This window comes from Seriola dumerili, unplaced genomic scaffold (genome assembly GCF_002260705.1).
Source record: "Seriola dumerili isolate Sdu_G_001 unplaced genomic scaffold, Sdu_1.0 BDQW01000040.1, whole genome shotgun sequence".
In the NCBI taxonomy this organism is placed as follows: domain Eukaryota; kingdom Metazoa; phylum Chordata; class Actinopteri; order Carangiformes; family Carangidae; genus Seriola; species Seriola dumerili.
In genome coordinates this window covers 1273539-1297769 of record NW_019174295.1, presented here as the reverse complement: position 1 = coordinate 1297769, position 24231 = coordinate 1273539, and the positions used below count along the sequence as shown (strand labels likewise).

The 24231-nt window shown below is 41.6% G+C and overlaps 1 protein-coding gene across 1 annotated transcript; it reads left to right on the top strand.

The window, feature by feature from the left end:
- The first annotated feature begins 435 nt into the window (after window positions 1-435).
- LOC111217245 (Krueppel-like factor 5) lies at window positions 436-23922 on the top strand. The gene is made up of 4 exons (XM_022739026.1): window positions 436-674; window positions 13476-14406; window positions 15400-15459; window positions 23727-23922. The coding sequence occupies exons 1-4, from the start codon at window positions 534-536 to the stop codon at window positions 23903-23905; spliced, it is 1311 nt and encodes a 436-aa protein (XP_022594747.1). The 5' UTR covers window positions 436-533; the 3' UTR covers window positions 23906-23922.
- The last annotated feature ends 309 nt before the right edge of the window (window positions 23923-24231 follow it).

Sequence of the window (24231 nt, the reverse complement as noted above, 5' to 3'; positions counted from 1 at the left end):
GGAAAAAATGTGAGGTTTTCATTTGCTGGAAGGTCAGTTTTTTGTTTTGTTATTAAAAATAAATCGAGCCCAACATATAGCAAATAATCTTGTAATTAGTAGTATAGCTATGGTTTAGTGTTTAGTGTGTGTGTGTGTGTGTGTGTGTGTGTGTGTGTGTGTGTGTGTGTGTGTGTGTGTGTGTGTGTGTGGGCTTGAGGAGACAGTAGTTACTATGCCTGATTCCCTGCAGTTGTTTTCCTCCTTTCCTGAAATCTCTCAGGTGAGTTCCGCCTTCCTCCACACAGCTGATTGGACAACAAGAGGAATCCTCTGTTCTGATTGGCTGTGCTCTCTGTCAGTCTTCGCTTGCAGGTAGCAGGTCCATACTTGAGCACAGGTAAAAACCTACCTGGATCCAGAAAAGAGGGGAGGTCTGTGGAATAACTTCGTAGCTTTCAGCTCCAGTAGGGCGCAGTTAACCTTAAAAAACAGTTTTCTGTGCGTATAAACCAGATTCTGAAAAAGGTATATCTGCTTAGGTGATCATTTTAATGGCAGCGAGTGTAGGATTGGCCATGAATCCGCCGCACACGACAGAAGAAAGGGCGGTTTTCACGCAGCTGAAGCCGGTGAGGATGTCGGGAGCGGACGGCGCCGAGGACGCGTCCGTGTTTGAGGACGTCAAACCCGGGGTGAGAGTCTCTGCCAACCCGCTGTGTAGAGCCGGGCTCTCGGTGTACCAGTGGTCCGGCCTTTCTTTTCATTATATATATATATATTTTTTTTTTTACCTTTATTTAACCTCCACTCTCTCCTTAACATACACTGTGCCTGCAGAGGCTGCCTCAGTCAAAATAAAAGGTAGTGTTGAGGATAAATAAAACAGTTAAATTACCGCTGAGCTGCATGTTCTGCACTGTTGTTGTTTTTACGACTTTTTTGGTCAGGCAGCTTTTACCTGAGAGAAGTAACGGCAGGCAAACAGGTTAAAGTCCTACTCAGACACCTGACATTAGAAAACGCAGGTAAAGTTGACCTGTACAATGTGTTTGGAGAAATTAGTGGCAGTTTTGCAGCAGAAATTATTCAAATTAAACTTTATTCGTAGTTCTGTCTTTGAACGGAATATTGGTTTTTAGTAAGTTGAACGTGAAGCTGCTATTAATTTGTGTGAGATATTAATGCAGAGGCTCTCACTAACACACAGTCCACTTGTTGTGATAGGCTATCATTACATAATGTAGTCATATATGGATACAGCAAAGGCCATGCAGTCGGTTACTGTTAACATATTTACAGTGTGGGAAAGCGATAACAAATATATTGTAGTTGGCTGTGTCATTAGCTTTGCATTTGTGCTGTGCTGTGTAGTTGCTGTGAACACATTGTGAAGTAAATGTCCTGCTTGCTCTAATTATTTTGATTATTACTCTAAAGCCTGATCAGAGAGGAGCTCAGCACATGTTTCCACCTTGAACTGTGAGGGCCATCTCTGCCTGCAGCGGCTGTTCAGTCATGGGGTTTGATCACATGATGGACAATCAGGTTGAAGTTGAAACAAGTCTGCAAAATGGCTTCTTCTCCATCAATCATCGCGCTCCTTTTGTAAATGTCCGTGTCCGAGATGAGTACCCATGAATCCTTGTCACTGTGGTGCCAGAAATTTGCCTGAACGATTCAGGAAGTAGGTCGCACGTCGTTGTATAGCAGTACCTGATCAATGCCAGAAAATAAGTTAAACAAAGGGATGAACAATCTTGTATGACCACCTCCTTTTTTGTTAAACGTGAACACACCATGATCACAGCAGAGACACCACAGCTGCATTAAAGTTAAATGGCTTTGGGTTGTACGCTGGCCGTGAGCGATCACAACAGAGTGCAAACAGAAACCGGATGCCTTCGGATGGTGCTGAGTTTGGCCTCCTGCCATGTGTTTGGTAAACAGGCAGCAGACCCTCGAGGTCCGAGGCTAAAACTGCTCTGCTCCTCTAAGGGTCCCACGTGACCAGCACTGCAGAGCCCACAGAGGACTCGATGGATGATATTTGGTAGTTCAGTTGTTGGCTTTTATTCTGGTAGCATTGATGCATGTGGGCATGATGCTGTCTTTGTGATGTGTTATACCTGCATGCAACACATTTCACTTCATGTGTGAGTGGGGTGGGCTTAACGCTGTTGACTTCTATGCAAACATGGCAAGAGAGCGGTCACGTGTTGGAGCTGTTTTTGAGCTGAATTTATTGGCATGGCCAACTGGATTCTGGTGATGACCAATATCTTGGCAGCATCCAAACACATGTCAATTTCTTTGTTGCAGGCCTGTTTCAGCCTGAGAGTGCGGCGTGCAACAGGGTTATGTAGGAAAGTATCAGTATCGGATCAGGCTTGGTCGGCAGATAGTATTATTATTATTATTATTTACAATTCTGTTTTAAAGGAGCGAGCCACATCCTCATACAGCTACCAAATCAGTGCTGTTGTTATTTTTCATTTATTGTCTCTCCATACCAAGTCATTTTGAGTGAATTCTGATAACAAACTATAGTTAAATTGCCTAGAATGAATCTTTTATTTCAGTTTTCAGTCGCAACAATGTCTGAAAATGTAAAGCTCAGCAAAAGTTAGAGTTATATTTAGGAGCTCTTTAAGTTAATGAGTGTAATAAGACAATATCTGTGTGTTGGTGGGATGTAGGAAACACTGTGTACCTTCTCTGCCTGTGTTGCTGCAGATAAATGTAGGACACGATGACTGTCATAAACAGAGAAGTACTTTACAACCTGAATGAACTGGTGCAAGTGTTTGTGGGAATCATCATGTAACGCAGCTGAAAACCTGAACATGATCAGAGCAGGTTTTAGCTGTCAGTCATTGACTTGATTATCATTATAAGACAAACTCTTGACTTACATACAGTAGTTTTAAATTAACCACTTTGACAACTTATAATATATTGTTACATAATATGTTGTTAGAAAATGTATGTTACAAAACATTCCTTTTCATGACAGTAGTTGGAGCATATCTCTTAAATTCAGGGCCTGTCCCATCTCTGCATGGACACCGTCACCTTTCTGCACTCCTTCCTGGCTGAACAAGTATTGAACTGGCACCAAACAAATGTGCAGTATAGAGGAAAAACACCATCTCATGTTCAAAATACTTACCATTAACTGACAATGACACACACACACACACACACACACACACACACACACACACACCACAATCCAGGATTTTCTTGCCTCAATATGTCTCAAATATGTCTCAACTCTACCTACACCTTGATTAAAAGAAAGGAAAAGACTTTAATATGATCTCTAAAAAGAAGAACAGAATTAAAAGGCTATGGTTAAGTTAAGTTGGAGTTAATAAAAGCTGCACCACAGTACACCCTTAGTCCTGATCGTTTCATATGTTCACCAATGTGATTAGTAAGACACATTAAATAAATCAGTGTAATTTCCTAATTTACTCGCTACTGTGACTTCCTTAATTCCTATGAAGAAAACACTGTTGAAATAATTTTCTATCATAACTGATTTCAGGACAGTGGAAGCTGAGCCAAGGGTAGGTAGACAAGGGAGCTTGACACGCACACTTGTCTGTAGCTAGCTATAGCTATTCACCCGTCAAAAATGATCAGATTGTGCGGTTTATTCACTACCAAGGTGCGCAGACGTCAAAAAAATGCTGCTCCTCCCTCCGCTTTACGAGCCCCAGCCTTTGTCAATGGCACACAGACGCATCCACGAAAATTACAGAAATGACAGATGTAACGGCAGCTAGTCAAGCTAGCTCGAAGAGACAATACCCTGCTGCCACCACAAGTGGGCAGAAAACTACACAATTAATGCAAAAAAGAAGATATCGACTTCACTTCGGCCTCATCGTTGTTCAGGCTTCAACCAGTTAAACACTGATTGTGTTTCTTGCTTTTGCTTCAAGTGCTTTTTCTCCCATTTCTGGAGGCTGTAACATGCAGTGCTTGGTGTTATGCAAAACATGACTTTGTCGAGAACAAAGAAGTCAGGTTAAGTGAAATAGTCACCCCTCAGGCAAATTAATGCCAACCGCAGCAGAGACGGTTTACCTTACATGCTCCAGCTTCACCATGAAGGTGCATGCAGTCGGTTTCTTAAAACACATTCCACACAGATCACCGTTCACTCCCTGTCCGTCTGCTCCTTTCACCGTCACTCTTAAGTGTCCATTTCATCCTTTTTCTTCTGCTGTCTATAAGCACAACAGAGAGTTCGGAACTTAATAAACTCTCCCTCTTGTCTTTGCTTTTTTTTTCTTTCCTTTTTTTTTTTTTTTTTCCTCTGAGACATGTCTTTGTGTCATTGTGTTGGTGTTTTTTAAAGAGCGCTAAACTCAGCCGGTGTCGTGACAGCAGTATGTTGTCCGACCTGTCTGAGCAGGGCCCGCATCTCCATACGCCGCCTCGAGGCAAGAGAGAGGATGATAAAAGCCACGCTCATGAGAAAGTCACAGCAGCAGTGAAAGGTAAAGTCTGCTCAAACAGCAGTCACAGTCGCAGGTTTCGTGCAGTGGGTTTATCTGAGTCTTTTTGTTTTTTCAGACTGGACCAATTAAAGTAGCAGGCAGGCATTGTTGATATAAAGATACTGATTAGTGCACCTTTTAAAACAGGAGTGGTGGATGCTTCTCTCTGAAACACTGGAGGAACATGTTTAGGTCACTTCTACATCTGAGGTATTTGGATAGTTTTACAGTAGCAGTTAAAAAAACATCTGGCCAGAGGCTATCAATCCAGAAAACCATTGCAGCATCAGCTTTGTCATTATTTACATGAATAATTGATTGTTGTGTTGCACAGGAAGCAAACAGCAGAGCCAGGAATCTCCTTTTTATTGAACCGCAGCGGCATTTATCCACAGAGGTTTAGTCTGTGATGTTGAACAGACATCTCCAGGCTGGAACTGATCAGATTGCCTGGTGAGATACTTGATCTTGTTTCGTCCAATCAAAAGTCTCAAAGCGATATTATCATAGATTTTCAATTCACTGTAATAAAAAAAATAAACGGTGAAAAGCTGGGAAGCAGAAGTAGAAACGGTACACGACTCATTGTGGACTGAATCTGTTCATGTTCCTCAGCTGTAATGGCAGAATAAGTAACTGATATGAAACCAATTTCCAGATTCTTTAGTCATTATATCACTGAGGGGATTCCTGTACGGCTGAGCGTGGACGACATGAGAAGTTACAGAGTAACTTCAATGGCGTACAGATCAAGAGCATGTTGCCAGTCACGCCTAATGATTCCTGAAGATCAATAGTCAGATATGGTTTAAACACACTTCTTTCTTTCTTTCTTTCTTTTTTAACATCCTGGGATTGTTCTGGTTCCTGTCACGTCAACCCTCCATGAGTGAATTTGTTGTACAGCTTTTTGTTTGCCGGCGGACATTTTTTCATGCAGCCAAAGGATGAAATGGTTTTGGTTTTTTTGACTAATGATTTGACTTCCAGCACAAACACATGCAGCTGATTTGCATCTTGTCTGCTGACGAGTCTCAGCTTGCCAGAATGCCACATTGACGAGTGATGGGAAGAAAGAACATGATTAATTTGTTTTGATCGTTCTTGGAGATCGTCAAACATCTGGGAATAATGAGTTTATTTAGACTTTCTTCGTCTTTTTGTCTTGAAAATATAGACTGGATTTGATATCGGAAATTGAGTTTGAGGCAAAAAGAGAGTTCCAGCTTTTAACGTAGGGTTTTTGTTGCTTGAAGTTTAACGTTGTCTGTGAGAGCAGTGAGTTCAATAACAACACTCACACACACACTTTGGACTGGTTTTGTACCTTTTTTTTTTTTTTTTTCTTTTGTCGTCAAATATTCAGATATAATCAGAGCAGGGTAATACTTAGGTGAGGTAATAATCACAAGCATGGCTGAAATAGCAGACCTGGGTTAACTTGCCTGTGTTTCAAATTACTGGCTCGTTTCATGGTTTTGATTCTCCACCAGATCATAGATTGAACTGGATGTCAAACGTTGTGTTTTAAAAAGAAAAAAAACAGTTGGCCTGGAAAAATAAACATGATTTTTAAAGGGACTGTAACATTAATGGTCCCATATTGTGTAAAGGTAGATGTCCATGTGTTTTTTGATTATAAAGCAGGTCTACGTTCGATATTAATACTGTGAAAGTATCAAAGCGCTCAGTCCACAGAGAGATGCACACAGCCTGTATTCAGAAACTGGGCCTTAAAAATCTGTGATGTCACAAGGAAACAGTCACTGCACAGCCCACCTGGACCCACCATCCAGTCTTGCAGGCTTTGGTTCTCCTAAAATCTGTTACTCAATCACTCTGAAAACAGTCAGCCAATCAGAAGAGAGACTCTTCTGATTGGCTCATTGACCTGTTGTTGCTAGAGCTCCAGAGAGAAGCCTGAGAGAGGAGATGTAAAACTACACTGAGAGTTTTTGGTACTAAAAACCACAAATATATCTTCTTATGGATCAACACTTACAATAAAACACAGGGAAAATGTAAAATATATCACATCTGTCCAAAATAACGCCAGCTATCAAAGCAGGTCAAATGACCTCAGGACCATGTAAATACCTTCAGTATAAAACATGAAATCTGATTTTATTGCTGCTTTGAACCTGGATCACATTTCCAAAAGATCGCTGGCTGATAAATAAGATAAATAAGTTTTTAAGGTGTCAACCTGATGCATGTGCAAACCCATAACTCATTCTGATCCTGCGGCACAATGTCGGCTTACCAGAAAGCAGAGATTCATCGTTTGACTCATGCTGTTCTCTGCTCAGGTTGTTTGGTCTGCTGATGTCATCTGTACCCATCATGCCCAGCCGCGTCTCTGTACTAGACAACACACACCGCCCTCAGACAGTCACGTTCTACTGTCATCTAATGCCTGTGGTCTGCAAGCTCGTCTACTGAAGCTGAGAAAGCGCTTTAATGACTGTCACTGTTTATCCTTCATTCGTCTGGAAAAACAGTGAAAATTGTTGTGGTGAACGAAAAACAAAAGGTGAAATCATTTCATGTTGAGGCAAGAGGCAAGTATCTCTAAGAACAGTTAGATTCTGGATGCAGGTGTGTGTCTGCATTATCAACGAAGTACACATCTCTTCTTCCAGTTTCCTCGGGCAGTCTGTGATTTCCATATATAATATAATATAATTATGCACACTGATTGTTCTAAGGACTCAGTGACATTTGAAATCAAAACACCAGTGGAGGAACTCTGGATCCAGGACTGGAAGTGCCCCCCAGGCCCGACCTGCTCACCCTTACCGCTAGCTAAATTTGAGAAGGACCTTTTCTCTTTTGTGGGACAATATAGAACAAAGAGAGACAAGAAATAAGAGACGGAAATAGACACGTGAGAGCCCATGTGTTAACCTGAATAGAGAATATGTCAGTTTCAGTTGTGCCAGGATGACTTATGTTTTCGCAATGATTAACGGCAAGTTTTGAGACTGTGTCAGGTGTTTATTCATGTTACGGCTCATTGCAAGTCACAGAGCTGGAATGAAAGTTTTTCATAAAGAAACCAACACACTGAGCACAAGTAGAGCTTCTTAGGAAAATCAGATATCAAACTTCATTACTTTTATGGTCCAACTGAATTGGCCTGATATTGTCGAGGATTGAAAAATGCCTCGTCATTCGATACCTATTGAGTGACAGAGTTAATCTCATTACCATCATTGAGCCGATAAACACGCAGCATGCTTGGACCAAGATCTAATAATGCTGCTGATTGGCTGTTTATTTAAACAAACACGTTTGCGTGTGTAAAGAGACCGAGCCTTAATTTGATGAAATTGGTAAAGAATCTGTGTCGAAGTCAAGGTATCTGTATCGGTACTGATATTAAAAAACAACAATACCCAGCCCTACCCATAATACCGTATGCATAATACAGTCTTTATTATCTTTACAACCTACATCATTTACAGCCTTATTATGTAAAATACAGATGAGATTACAGGTTTCACACGATAAACCCAAACATGCTCCACATAAGGTAGCATAAAAAACCATCCAATGAAAATAGATTAGTTACACCGGCAGCTAAAATCTGAAATGAGTTGTATATCATCATATATTTAAAGTGGCTGTAACTCGTCCCTTTACTTGTCACTGTGCTGGAAAGCCAAAACAAGCCTCCCTATCTCTCCCTCCATCTGTGGCCATAAAACATCATCTCAGTCTCAAAGGTTTTTATTTTTGCTCTGATGACCCCCGCCTTGATTCCTGTTCTGTGAACAGCGAGCAGACCAGGGGGCCACGACACTATCAGTCCTGTGTTGTTGTTTTTTTTTTTTGTCTGTTTTTCTTTTTTATGGAGATCCAAAGGCGAACTGGCACCGTTTCCCTGCATTCCTCAGAGCCATAAAGGAGAACTGATGTGTAGACACAGCCATTTGTTTTGCAATTACCAGAAGAAGGGGACTAATAAAGATGGCAGAGCTTGTAGCTCGGAGGCTTTTTTGGGTCAGTGGAAGCAGTGTGTGACAGTGACTCGCTTTCTGGAATGGGTAGATGTGGGTTAACAACCTATTGAGGATTTTATAGATTAATCAATGAACTGAATTTGAGGTGAATATTAGTGCTTTTTACCAAATACTGAATTTTTTCAGCTAAAAAAAAAAAGAAGAAGCAATTAGACAATGAAACCTCAGTCCTCACTGAGTCTCCTGGGACAGATTTGTGGCAGATTCAGTTCTGATGTATATAAATCCACCAGCCAGCTTGTGCGTTCAATATGGGACGAGTCCGGATTCGTTTAGAAACATTTGAAATTGGTTATTCTTTGAGAGCATGGGAAGGTGGAAGTTACAGAGATGCCGGTTTGATCTGTGGCATGGCATTTGGAAGGTGCCAACGTGAGCCGGCGGCCCAAGTTTGGACAAAAATTCAGAAGTGATGTTCACAGTTCGGGTCACGTCGGCTTTGGCGGTCACTGGCAAAAGTGCCCGCACATGTACAATTTATTTTTGATTTCTGCCGCTGTGTTGAAAAGTGCCAATGTTTCAAAACCGTATCAGCTGCAGCTCAACAATAATATACCTTTGTCAGCAAAGTCAGAAAAGATTGTGGTGCACGACTGTCTCACACCAGGTGTTGAGTCTCTGCAGGCTGATTTTTATAATGTCAGGACACTGAATAGAAAATAGTGGCTGTTAGCAGTATGATTTAAAAACAAAACAAAAAAACACTTGGACACTCACGGTGTTACGAATTCTCTCTTTGTCGCAAAGAATGGATGTCACATTGGAGGAAATGTGGAAACTCCCACTCCGTCCTATAAACCTGCACAGGGCTGATAAGAGAGTTTGTTATCAGGCAGAAGGATTCATAGCAGAGCAGTTGTACATGTCCTCCAATTATTAACTGACTCGGCCTGAAGATATATTCAACTCGTCAAGCACATAAACTGATACAGAGACGATTTGAATTGTAGTTCAGCTAGTTTGCTTTGAGGTTGTTTCTTGTTTAATGTATTGAACACGCGCCAAATGAACAAACAGACTTCCAAATGCCAAGAGCCGTTTGAATTGTGACAGAAGTTTACTTTGAAATTTATAGAACGGAACGCTGCAAGTCCTGATCAGAGATTTTCATTTTTCATTTTCGGTAGTGGAAAAGGAGGAAGAGCAGGTACTTGCTTTGGTCAGGGACTAATTTTAAATGATTTATGAGCTTTTTAAGATTGTTTTTTTTTTTTTTTTATTCATTGACTTTTTTTTGACAAGAGCTGCAAATTGATCCCATAGATTTCCATGACTTGAGCGAAGTCAGGCTAACTACCGTCCAACATACCATCACACTGCTCACAGGCACATAAAAAGCTTCAATTTATTTGAACTTTCGGTGTGATACATCCACAAAAAAAAAAAGTTTTCTTTTTACATACGTCCCAGAAAAGAGGCTAAAGAGAGAGATGACGCATGTAAATCATAGAGCAGCAAGACGCATCAACAGCAGGCCAGCAGCGGACACGGCCAAGGGCACCCACGGGTCATAGCTGCCAGCACCCCAACAGCACAGGACCTGTTTGTGTCCCGTCCTGAGAGGCACACAGGAGCCCTCCGAGGGAACGAAACAGAGAGGCTGTTTTTGTTTTCTCTCTCCTCCCCCCTCCCCAGTAAATACCCAAGACTTAATTTCAGCAAGTGCTCAGATTGCACTGATGACAAGGTGGTGTGAGTTCACCAGCGGTGAACGACGGACGCGCTAGACCCGAGGACACGACTGAATAAGCACATACACACACACACACATAGACACACATGCTGAAGCATACACACAGACAAATGCTTGAGAGACACACACGTATTCAAATGTGCAAAAAAAAAAAGTAATGTTCAAGAAGAGAAATACATTTTGGGGCCAAGATGTTTTGGCTGTTTCTACAGAACAAAATGTGCAGACAGCCAGGATACCTTTGTGATAAACGTTTGTTGTATTGTTTGCCATAAGAATCCGTGCTGACAAACAGGTACAACAAGGACAGTCGGCCTACTGACTGAAATTAATATCATTAAAAGCAAATTAAAAGGCTTTGTTTTAAAAAAGAAAACAAAATGGAAGCCAAGAGTGCAATTATTGACCCAACAATGAAAAGAGGAAGTAAATTTAAAGTAAGTGTGTGTGTGTGTGTGTGTGTGTGTGTGTGTGTGTGTGTGTGTGTGTGTGTGTGTATGTGTGTGGGTGTGTGTGTGTGTGTGTTGACAGTGCTGGCACTTGAAGCAGCGCTGAAACAGGCCTCTCTCCTCTCCTTTGTACCTGTTCAGCTGCTGGACGCGACCTCGGACACATCAGCGCCTCGTTAGGTCATTTGTCCCAAGTCATTAGATTCAGTCCAGGACTCGGATGAACACTCTGGTTTATGATTTCTCTGGAGAGAGCAGTTCATCCAGTTCGGCTCTGATAACTGACTGATAAGTCATGACGACTCAGAAACAGTTCCTGAAGCTGTGGTGGCTCAAAATTTACAGAAATTTAGAAACAAAATATGAAACTATCAAGATTAGATTCATTTAAAGGTCCCATATTTTACACTTCCAGTGTAATTGAAGTGTTGATCCATAAGAAGATATATTTGTGGTTTTAAGACCCAAAAACCATCTCAGTGTAGTTTCACATCTCTCTCAGGCTTCTCTCTGGAGCTCTAGCAACAACAGGCCAGTGAGCCAATCAGAAGAGAGGAGGCTCTGAGCCGCTCTTGTGCATTAGTCTATAAAGTGGAATGTAATTTATTGTAAGTATGGTAATCAAGTCAGTTGGTTTGAGCTTCGTAGATTCAATTATTTGTTTCCCTTTTCATTTCAGTATAATTGAATTTTATTCCATTGTTTCTTGAGCCAGACATTTGACAAAACTTCTCAAGTAAACACTAAAACAAAATTATTAAAAGAATTATCAGTTATTAGTGTCATCAGCTCTGACTAATCAGTTGATTCTTGTGCATCCTGTTTAAATGAAGGTCATTTAAACAAAAATCAGTCAATGGGGGGAAGAAAAAAAAAGTCTGAGGTCAGCCCTACATGAAACTTACATGTTGTTCCACAAGTGAAAGCAGTGAATGTTGTTGTTACGTCAACCATGAACAACGTGTTTGTGGAAGATTTAATTTTTATTTTAGTTACTTGGAAACGAGCAGCTTCCTGGTCAACGATCAATGGTAACTTTGAATGCATCTTGATGTTTCCTTCAGATTAGTCGTACTATCACTTTCATAATTAGCTGTTCAATTGTCATTTCATTCTCCTTCTCTCTCTCTCTCTCTCTCTCTCTCTCTCCCTCCCTCCCTCCCTCCGGTCCTTCCCCCCTCCCTTCATCATTTCTCTTGTGCTGTGTATCTGTTGTCATTGTGAGGATCAAATTTGTCTGGCAGGTCTATTTTTACCTGACAGTGTTTAGGTTTCTCTGCCTGTTTCTCATGCCTTCAGCCTTTGTGTTGGTTTTGGCTGGGTGCTTTTCTTCATGCATCAAACCACTTCCATCGGCCACACCCACGGAGGGAACTCTCTGCCTGTTTGTGTGTGTTTGTGTGTGTTTGTGTGCCTGTGCGTAGATAAGTTGTGTGTTGGTCAGTTGGTGTGTATCTGCGCCAGCAGGCTTCCGCCTTTGAGTGCCTGCGTATGCACATTTGCTTTTTTTTGCATTTCTGTAACATGCATTTATACATTTGTACATACGTGTGTGTTTGTGTGTGTGTGTGTGTGTGTGTGTGCCTCTCTCTTCTCTTTTGTACCTGTTCAGCTGCTGGACGTGACCTCGGACACATCAGCACCTCGTTAGGTCATTTGTCCCGTGTGTGTGTGTGTGTGTGTGTGTGGTCCCTGCAGCAGAGATTCTTTACTTAACGGCTTGTGCACCTCTAAAGGAGCGACTGTCTGCTTCATAGACTCTGAATGACACACACAAACACATAGACACATGCACACACACACACCAGTAAATCACGATGAAGATCACTTACAATTTATTTTTCGTAAACGTTCGGCCTGTCCATTCTTGTTGCTTGAAAAATTTCCACAATCGTCATACAAATAGATCCGATGCAAATGACCGTTGTGTCTCCCTGGTTACATAAGAAAGCAGCCATACCCGTCATCGTCATCATCATCATGGATTCATTGCACCTTCTCCTCTTTATCACAAATGAAATATCAACCTCCTCACTTCCTGTGTTTCCTGGGAAACAGCTGCTGCACAGTGAGTTTAAATTAACAAGCTTCTACAAAACTAATGTATATTTATATAAAAATGCCCAGGTTCATTACTGCAGTTGCATCATGGTCCCCTATTGGTCCTGGCCCTGGCCCTGGCCCTGGCCCTGGTCCTGGTCCTGGTCCTGGCTGTTTGATTATCAGGGCAGTGAGCTCCACTGGGAAACAGGAATGTGAAGTACGGAGGAGGGGAGGCTTTTTTGGCTTTATTTGTGTGTACTGTGGATTGGGTGGAACTGAGCCATGTCACAGCCTCCTTATCACTACGATCTGCAGCACATTAATCTCACACAATAATTACATTGGTTAAGCAAATACCTGATTTGTGTCGATGTTAAATAAAGATCATGTCAAACTGTTGCCACTGAGTCGCCTGCAACTGACCTTTTGGTTCATATTGACATATATTTACCCATAGATCTGTGCCATGAGATTTTTAACATGAAATGAAGAAGAGAAAATGAAGAGAAAGAGACCAATTCCATTTCTCTCAGACATGCGTTTGTGAGCCAGAAAAACCTGGACACGCCTCAGTGTTGGTGATCTAGTTGGCTCGGTCGCCCTGTTTACATGAAAGCGTGTTCGCCTCTGATTGAGAACCAGTTTATGATCCTGCTCTGGTGTTAATTGAAAAGCGTGGTGGGAAATCACTGAGTGAAGATGACAAAGCAGGTTGTACAAAATAAGAAGAATTCCTCCTTTAAAGTTCTCTCTCTTTTTTTATTCTTTTCAGACTCGACTAGAGTTGGACAAATACCTGCCACAGGTCAGCGGTCCTCTCTTGACTTCCACCAGCGACACTGGCGACAAAAAGTACAGGCGAGAGAGCGCCTCCGTCGTCGACGAGTACTTCTCAGAGGACAAACCTTCCGCTCCTTACAGCCTCAACATCAACCTCATCCTCCCCAGCACCACTCATCTCCGCACAGGCCTCTACAGGCCCAACACCAAGACCCTCACGCCCCAGCAGATCAAGACAGAGCCCGGGCTGGAGGTGCCCTGCTCCATCCCCACCACCACCACCCAGGCCTTGCCAGACTTCACCTCCGTCTTCAGCATTCCGCCTGTAGTCAACAATGTTTTCATCAAACCAGACATGAGCTCTGGCGGAGCGGTCAATGTTGCCGCAGGATCGCAGCAGCAACCGAATTTGGACACAGATCTTCACATCGGACCCCAAGCCCCCCAGCCGCAGGTCTACCACATGCCCATCACCAGCTGCGCCGACCTCACCATGACTCTGTCGCACACCAGCCCGGCTGGGACACACGGCTCCTCAAACAGCAGGACCATGCTGAACCTCAGCAGCGTCGCGTTGCCGAGGAGCAACGGCAACTACATGATGGCAGAACACCAACTGCCGCAGCACCACGGTTACTACCACGCCCCCGCCAATTCATCCCAGCACACGGCGCCCCACAGCCTGCCGCCCTCGCCCCCAAACTCCCAGCCGGGGAGCCCAGATGGCCAGGCGGAGCTGCTCAGCTTAGCGCCCCAGCCTCCGCCTCCGTACCAGCACCTCCTGGGAGAGATGAAGGTGGCGGGGTTGTCCTCTCACGCTATGCTGATGACACACGGCCAGGGCGTCCTGACAGGTCCCAAATACAACAGGCGGAACAACCCAGAGCTGGAGAAGAGGAGGATCCACTTCTGTGACTACCAAGGTCTGTGGTTTATTTCTTTTTCACTAAAAAACATGTCTCAATCAAACCACCGGGGGCAAGAAACGAGCTGACCTGTCCTGAAATGAAGTTACCTGAATTAATTGGCATTCATTTTTGGGTAACTGCCACTGCTATCTTTTGTGTTAAACTGAAATATATAATACACAACTGTTGCCCAACTTGTTTTTTTTTTTTTTTTCTTCCTCTTAATTTCCTGCAACATGTTGGTGACACACTTTCTTTGCACTGTACTCTGAGCACAGAATGCCCGACTGATCACGTGTAGAGGCCCTCAGGCAACATACAAAACAGTATGCAATCCAAGATCTGCCCACACACACACACAGTTGACAGCTTGAGCCCTGCAAGAATTCCTGGGCATTAATAACAGTTTGATACACAAATATCTAACTAATGGAAAACAAGTTTGAACATAACCACTCTAACAAGTTGCTTACAAGGGTTTTTTAACTGTGCCACTGTTGTGTAAATAAACTAAATTACCAGAGAAAAGCACAAATGCATCTCTGACAGTGATGCACTGCCTCTCTCTCACACGCCTGAAAACACACACACAAACACATCAATACAGGAAAAATAATTGTGCAGAAACAAGATTGACAGGATGCTTAATATCACAGTGCAAGAGCAGTCATTTTAATAACTCATTTAATCTCATATCGGACTTGAAATGTGTCAGTGAAGTGAGATAATTCTGTTTGTTTTCTATGTTGCTAAAGCGTCATTGCCATGAAACAAGGCAGAGGTTAGGGTTAGAGGCATTAAAGGTATGTTTGTCTGATACTCCTCCAATTTATTCCCTCCACAAACAGTTTGAAATGTTCCAGTTCGGCAAATATGTAGGTCCCTTTTTTTCCCCTCTCGTGTCACAGCTTTGGTGACCTCTCTGTCAGATGAGCAGATTCTCGTTGTCGGTCTGTCTCACGATCTCTCAATCTGTGTGATTGATTTATTTATTTATTTTCTTTACAGGCTGCACCAAAGTTTACACAAAGAGCTCCCATCTGAAGGCACACCAGAGGACACACACAGGTGAGAAAACTCTAGATACTGGCGTTTCTTTGCCGTGGTATGTAACCGCACATCAGTGTCCGTTGGCTTCCTGATGGGGGAATCTGAATGGTCAGTTCCTCCTACTTGAATGAGCCAATGGTGGTGAAGCAATAAAGGAAGCAGCTGATGCCAATCAGTTGATTGATTGATTTGAATAGAACTTTTCATAGAGGTTAGTGCAGTTCAAAGTGCTTCACAGACTGATAATTTTAAAAGCTATAATTTTATTTACAACAAACAAATAAAAAAACACCCATAATGAATATTTGATATACAACATAGATACAATAAAATAATTGATTAAAATAATAATAAGGACTAAAAAACATACTTAATTAAAAGCCAGTCTGAAGTGGTACGTGTTGAGTCTACGTTTGTGCGCTCTCAGGTCCTCGGGGAGACTGTTCCAACAGCTCGGAGCATAAAAGATTTTAGTCAGGCACTGCTCCCGTCAACGCAGCAGATGATAATCAGGCTGATTTTGGTTCTGATTCACCTTTCGCAACAGTTACAACAAGTGTCTGGATTTTTATTTCAGCTTTATATCCTGTGATATGGAAGAAAATCAGGTGCAAAGCTTAACCACAGAGTTACAGCACAGGTCCAGAAAAATCCATTGTTTTGTGTAGGGTTTCTCAAATTTCCAACATAATGAAGATTTAGTTGAAGTGTGTGTTTGGCCTTGCATAATTTCATCTGTAAAATCAGAATTATTCACTACCATTCAAACCAGCACCTCTCACCTCTATACCATTAAGCTCCGAGGTCAGCTGGCCTAAGCTTATTTATTTATTTATATGTTGCTTATTTTGTCAAATTGCCAGTTTCGATACACCCAGTAACTAAAATAGAGATGAACACAGACAAAAGGAAACACAACAGAGAAGCAATAGTTTGCTTAAGAGTTTTTGTTTATCCTCCACCATGTTTATACATGCTCATACCTGTCCTCCGAGTCTCCCCAGAGAGAGAGAGAGAGAGAGAGAGAGAGGAGAGAGAACAAAAAAAGGGAGGGAGGGAGGGAGGATGAAGGAAAGAGGGGGAAAAAAGGGGGGGGCACAGTTAAAATAAAGGCCAAACCAGTTACTCCTGCTTTTCAGTCCCTTTTCAGAGGATGGAGGAGGAGGGTGGGGAGTTTGCAGAAGGAAAGGGGGAAGGCTGGTTTCGATGTGTTGCCCTTCTGTAAGATGAAACCTCTGGATTCCCTGCAGCCTCAGACCTGGATTTTACAGATTTACTTGTGTGATTAACGCCGCAGAGCTCTGGCAGCGTGAAAACAGTGACAGAGAGATAGAGAGAGAATGGATGTACATATAGAAACAGATCTCCCTGTGGTCATAAATAGATAAGATGAGACTTTATGAATGCCAGTGGGGAAGTTGGGTTTGTTGCAACAGCAGCGCAAATGGACTATAAAATATGCAGTGAGAATGGTAAACAAAACAATACAAGAAAGCACTAAGAGCAGAGAGATTCTGTAGTGTGCTCTTGACAATTTCAACACAAATGTAAACTGTCTGCTGTCGGTCTTAGTTGCTGCTGCACTGTTGCCACGCTCATCCAGGTTTCAATAATAATGTCTTTTTAAAATAAGTTTTTTAACATGACATGCCTGGTCGTGTCTTGCATTCAGTTGATGACTCATGAGTTGAGCATGTAAAGAAACATTGGGCTGACAATAGAAAATTAACAAAACCCTTACCAGAGTGTGGGCATTGCATAGATCTTTAGTCGTATACTGCTTCTTCTCTCTTTATTCTCAGTATTTTACCTTCAAATCATGTTCAGACATGGTGATCTGGATAAATCATCATATCCCATCTCTTTCACTCCGATCTGGTTCATTTCCTATCGCTCAAACAGACAGCTCACTTTTGATAAGGGTTATCCTGCATCCTCGGATCTATGGAGTGCCTCAAGGCTCTGTACTAGGTCCCTTTTTTATTCTATTTCTAGTGTATGTACTTCCTCCCAGACAAATTTTGCTCACTGAACTCATCTTAAATGAATAATCAGTTTTAGACCTTACATTAAACCTAGTACCCTAAATTGAGATGATTATATTTTATTCCAAACTCACCTTTTTAAAAATGATTCATGCTTTATCTTTGTCAGAGTCAATCAGTGCAGCTCTCTGTTTGCCTACGTGAGTGGTGAAGCCTGTTCACACCTTCAACTCATACAGAATACGGCAGCCAATCTCCTATCCACAGCAAATATTGAAGATAACATAACTAACATTAAAGCCTCTTTACATCAGCAGTCAGTTGAGTTGCCCCAGACATTATCATAACCTCTTAATCTGACCTGAAAACCTGTGCTTTCTCAGATACTCACTGTGTTTGCACACACTGATGGACAGTCATCGGCGGGTGTGCAGATACAATAGGGTCTTCATGTATTCATTGGAGTCTGATTATAGAATTTGAAGGTTAATACAGAAACCAACATTTTTGTGAGAGACATTATTTGACATCATGATTCGTCTCTGTCCTGTTACACCAGAGATTCATCAGTTTGTCAAACTTGGCTAATGACTACACTTAATTGTGATTAAACACCACAGTGTGTGTGTGTGTGTGTGTGTGTGTGTGTGTGTGTGTGTGTGTGTGTGTGTGTGTGTGTGTGTGTGTGTGTGTGTGTACCATGCAGTTTTCTGTTGAACAACCAGAAGGCACATTTTCAATTCCCTTACCGATGTCATTATATTTCCCGTACATGTTACAATAACATTCATGTGTCAGTCAACAATCTTTGATCTGAACCCTCATCCCTGATCTATGTCTGTTGCAGTTCACTGGAAGAGACATGAGAGAGTTTTGTTTGTGTGCTTGTTTTTTTTTGTTTTTCTTCTTAAGGTAACAGTATCAGGAAGTTGTGTGATTGTATGTGTGTCAGCACGTACATATGTACAAATCATCATTTTAGAACAGTCATCTTTTAACAAGGTTTTCCTTAGAAATCAAGTCATAGTTTAGTTTTTTTCAAGTCAAGTGTTAATCTTGGTCAGGGTTGGATGCTGCTGTGGCTCATTGATATGCACTGTTTCCTAACAACAAGAAGGCCCTGGGATTGAAATCCTCCATGAGTGTAGTTTGTATTTTCAGATATTTCCTTTCCGGCCACAAGTCAAAGACATGCAGGTTAAGTTGCCTGGAAACTCCAAATTAGCGTGAATGTATCTGCGTGTGTACCCTGGCTGCCACACAGTGCATGCTGGGACTGATACTCAGCCTGCATGAGATACGTGGTTAAAGAGTTTGAAGTATGTGTGTCGTACTAGAATCCTCCACATGAGTTTCGTTAGCTTCAGTTTACTTTGAAAGGTCCCATATTTTACACTTTTCCTGTGTTTTCCACTTTTAACAGTTGATCCATAAGAAGATATATTTGTGGTTTTAAGAACCAGAAATCATCATCTAAATGTAGTTTTACACCTCCTCTCTTAGGCTTCTCAGGCTCAACAACAGGTCAGTGAGCCAATCAGAAGAGAGGCGGCTCTGAGCCTCTGTGATTGAGGCATGAACCACATGTGAGCTGTTGTTGAAGTCCATCACTACCTGCTGTCATTTGTTATCATTACAATCTGCCCTCCCACTGGTACAGGGGGGGGGGGGCAACCTTGACCGTGGCCCTAGTGGCCATTTGAGCTCTGCACATTGACTTTTGTAATTGTGTTTGTGTGTGTACATGCGTGTTTGTACGTGTGTGTATGTAAAGGGTAGAGTGCTATCAGGCTGATTAGGGAACCCTCCAGCCCTCTTCACAAACACTCACTGAGCTGATAAAGCTGAGAGGTCCACAAAGAGTTTATGGGCGTCCTGGAGGCCTGAAAGTGTTTGCTCTTTGACTCAGTAAAACCAGAGATGGTATTAAAATGGTTTGATCACACTCCTGATATATTATACTAGACTGGGCTTAGTCATTCGTGGCACGAATGGTTTCAAGTTGAAAAAATAAGATGTGGTTTGAAAAATCTCTAGTTGCTCCTCAGGTATTTTTATCTCTCTTATCAGTTCATTTGTAGTAGTGATGGATGACCTTTAAGAGAGGTTGGAAACCTGTTGATATATCTGCTGTTATTCCTGAACTTCATACTCTTTACTCTCAGTTGTATTTAGAAAACAAAATTAAGTTTAAGTTCAGGCGAATTCCTGAGTCATTCTGAGTAAGACCATCAACTACATGCCTTTATTTGAAATGTAAATAGACTAAAAGGACTTATTAAAGCTGCCATATCCTGTCAAAGAGTAGTTATCAATGGACAAAAATAGTGCTCTCTTTTATCTTTTTTTTTTCTTGTAAAGTGATAATGTTCTTTTAGGTTTTCTATGAGTAGATCAACCAAGTACAATTTTACTAAAGAGAACTTTTAAAAATTAAAAAATAAGATAAATCTGAGGAGACAAACTTGTTACATTTTCTGGATCCTACCTCATTTTATTTTCATTTGAAAGCTGTAAGAGAGAAGTAAGTCGGCTGTAATCAGAGCGGGAGCAGCTGGTTTTACATGCAGCAGGTTCAGGGTGTCAGGGAGACTTGAAGCCTCCTATAGAGTAAATATAAATATATATGTTCCTCATAAAGCACACAGCAGCCTGACAGAGGCTGTTTTGTCCCAGAGTAATTGATGTGCTGTTGCAGTTACACCGCCTGTACTTTGAGTGTGTGTTTTGTTGTGTTTGTGCGGCTGAAACCAAGTGTTTTTCCGTTACGATTTATGACACGGTCGTACTTGCATTCATTATATATGTGTGTGTATGTGTGTATATGTGTGTTTGAGAGAGAAAATAATGGGTTGGCCGTTTTCTAATCAGCCACCTGATCAAACAGCTGCTGTCCGTTGTGTACAAATGCCTGTAAAGGCTTTTGAGAAGCCCCCTGATGACATCATAGACACTGTGTCCCCCCAGTGATCATTAGTACGCAATAAACATTCAAACAGGGAGGAAACTTGCAATAGTTCTATAGGTAAATGCCAATTTTAAATCTTTTTCATAGGAGACAGCTAGAAATCACTGCACAGTCAATAAGTTTACACTCAAATATTTCCAAAATTAAATTGTAAAAAATTTTTTTTCATTTTTTGAGGATGAATAACATGTTCTTAAAACTTCAGTTTTTCCACTTAACGTCATAATACAAGACGAGTGTTTGAAAATGAATCTACCTTAAAGACAATATGTGGAAAAAGCTCAGTTTTAGGTGATTGGTCGAACATTGTCAGTGTTTTTCACCAGGTAATAAATTGACCAACTTAAATTTTGCTAAAACTTAACGTTCCCCTTTTAGATTAAAGGAAAATGAAATCACGTGAGGATGGATTGCGGGGTAGGTTTTCACCTGACCTTTTGGCAGCTTGTTTAGGAATATATACCAGTCAAGAGCTTGTTCTCTGTGTGTTATGTGTCGTATTTCACTGGCCTGTTTGCTCGCCCTCGAGGATATAAGTCAGAGAGAGAGAGAGAGAGAGAGAGAGACGGTTGTGCTTTTGACCCCGGCAGTGCAGCTATAGAGCAAAACCAAACACACCTGTGGGTTGAGAGCCTCAGCCTTTTATATGGAGACTTTTGTACTCTGCCTCGACACACACATCAGGAGCGGTTCACTCTGGAAACAGGATATTGTCCAAATAGTAGGCTGGAGTGCTGCTGAGCCTCTGATGTGGGGTTTAGGTGCTTGTTGGATTAAAAAAAGACTAATCAGGTTTAATTGTGTGGGGATAAAGGGGAAGGTGCCCCAAAAATCTCTTTACAAGCCATTAACATGTTTACACTAAAACAACATGTTTTTTTTTTTTTTTTTAAATGGTTGTTGGCCTGTTGAAGATCGAACATAGAGCCACGCAAAAATTAACTAATAATAATAATCCTTATTTTTTTCTTCTCATTTATTGTCACCTGCCCCCCCCCCCCCCTCCCCTCCCTCCTTGCTCTTTGGACCTCTTGTTGCTAATGGCTGTCACTAGATGATTGATGGCCAATAGCAGAAGCTATCTAATCAGCGCTAACAGGGCCTATGCTGGTAATGAGCGCTTAATGACCCAAGCGGCCGAGGACAGTTACACTCCCTCAAATCTGGCTCATAGAAAAGTTTCCTCAAGGATTTTCAGCCAAGGACACGACTTAGAAATGACGTTTTGTGGCATTAAAAGTCCACAGGATAACATGCAAGTCCAAAATAAAAGCATACTTCTTGAAAAAGATGTAGGAAACTGAGCAAACATTACAAAAAGAAAACCAAGAATTATTATAAATGTTGAATAAACCAATGATAAGTCCAGACTGGATCCTTCATATCCTGGAATGATGATTTTTCCAGAAATAGAATAAATAGACATGAACTCTCTGGAAAGAATAAAAAACCGCAGTTTGAGGAATCTGGCTTCCGTGGAGTTTGATTGTTTAGCTATCTCCTTTTCAGTTTTGTTTGTGTTCATGCCTCACATTGATTCCCAGACATTAATTTCCACCTCAGCTATGAAAGATGACATTTTTTCCTCGTTGCGCGCATACCAGCCTATTCAACAGAGCTTTTCCTCTTTGTTGATGATTAGCTCGCTGTTCAGCAATAGCACGTTGTGGCACAGCAGAGAAATGCCAATGTTTGGGTGGGGTTAGGGTAAGCGTTGTGTTAAATGTACTCGTTATTCTTCAGTGCTTTGAATTCCCATTTTTCACATTTTCTCTTTTTGTACCTTCTCATCCAAAACCAGCTTATAATTATAAAACAGTGGGATATGATTTATTTCTTAGATGAGCAACAGCACAGATACAATAAGCAAATGGAAGCGTTGAACATATATTTTGTTATTTGTCAAAGTTTTACTCTAAAACAATGATTATTATATGAAACAAAGGTTTCCTTAAAAAGGGACCATGAAATTAAAGGAATGGGATTCATTTTTAAAGGTCCACCAGTCAATATTTCTTAAAGGTACACACACACACACACCTGGCATATTGGCAATTACACGAGTGAGCAGGAAATTCATAAGGTAAGACATTAGATCCCTTCTCAGTAATTTCATATAGCAAACATCTTGCAGCTGTGATGGTGTGTTTAGAAATCCTGTGACTTTTGTTTGTGAATGAAACAACGTCGTCCTCTGTTCATTCATGTAAAGACATGAGGAGAAAATTTTTCTTCTTCCCTTCCTCACTTTTTTTTCAGTATTAAGGAAAGTGTGTGTGTGTGTGTGTGTGTGTGTGTGTGTGTGTGTGTGTGTGTGTGTGTGTGTGTGTGTGTGTGTGTGTGTGTGTGTGTGTGTGTGTGGCACCTGACCCAGTAGTTGATCCCATTGTGTCAGATAGCACACCATGCAATTTTATCTCACCATTCAGCTTCATGGAAAAGAGCGCAGTGTTTACAGGAGGGAGCCGTGAAAACCACAAGCATATAGCGTCTCGCCCCCACGGCTAACTGCCGTTTAAAAATGCCTAAATACTGATTACCCCCACACATGTTGTCACTCACACTTTCTGCATTAACTGATGTGTTTTCTGGTGAAATGACATTATCTTCACAACTTCATTTACAAAGTTTTAGCGTGATTCCTTTCATTTAATAATGTCGGTCGACATCAGTACAGCAATCCAACAGGGCAGGAATAGACAGGTTGGCAAAACTGCAAAAATAAGACCTAGGATGTGAAACAAAAACGTGTCAATCAGGAGGGACTTATAAGAGGAATGAAAAGCAAACAGAGAATTTGAAGAAAGATTAAATCTATTATCAACAGCAAGAGTAGACTTTGGCGCTTAGACTTAAGCACGGAGTTCGAAGGTTGGGACGTCTTTAGGTGAGGGAAACTTCAGATTGGAGGGTTCAACACAGTTTATAGGAAGTTACTGAAAAGCGCTCGTCTCCTTTGTCAGAAAATCTCATTCAGAGGAATATAACCAAGGATGTTGGGAAAAGTTTCATTAACATGCAATGTTGTGTTTGACTAGAAATAAAATTATCACATATACTGTATGTTTCATGTAAAAAAAAATATAGGCATTTTGTTGTTGCTTAACAAATATACAAAGCCTCCAGTATGGTCTTTAAAATTAGTTTTGACTGCCTTTGTGATCTTTGTAATGAACTGGACACCTCCTGGATGTGAATCTGGCAAATCCTGGAAATAACATTGAAGAAGAAATATAAAGATATTAAGAAAAAGAAACAAAAAATTGATATTTTTATTGAAAGAAAATGCTCTGTTCATTGCTAACACCTCTGTCCTCTTCTCTCTCTTGCAGGTGAGAAGCCGTACCGTTGCACATGGGATAACTGCGACTGGCGTTTCGCCCGGTCAGACGAGCTCACCAGACACTACCGGAAACACACCGGGGCCAAACCCTTCAAGTGCATCGCCTGCAGCCGCTGCTTCTCCCGCTCCGACCACCTGGCCCTGCACATGAAGCGTCACCAGAACTAGTGCAGACACACCTGTGTGTGTGTGTGTGTGTGTGTGTGTGTGTGTGTGTGTGTGTGTGTGTGTGTGTGTGTGTGTGTGTATATATAAATATATATACAATCACACAAAATCACACACAAAGAGTTCAGTATCCAAACATGACAGCCACCTGAACCTAACACCTTTAATCAAGAACAGATAGAGAACCAAAATCATCCCTGCGTGCCCGTCTTTACTCTGGTGCTCCTTGCTAACATAAGCTGAGTGATGGTTGGCATCTAGCAGTATCCAAAGGTTGTTATACACAGGTATATGTTTTGACAGGTGAGAAGCTGGCAAGGAGGGAT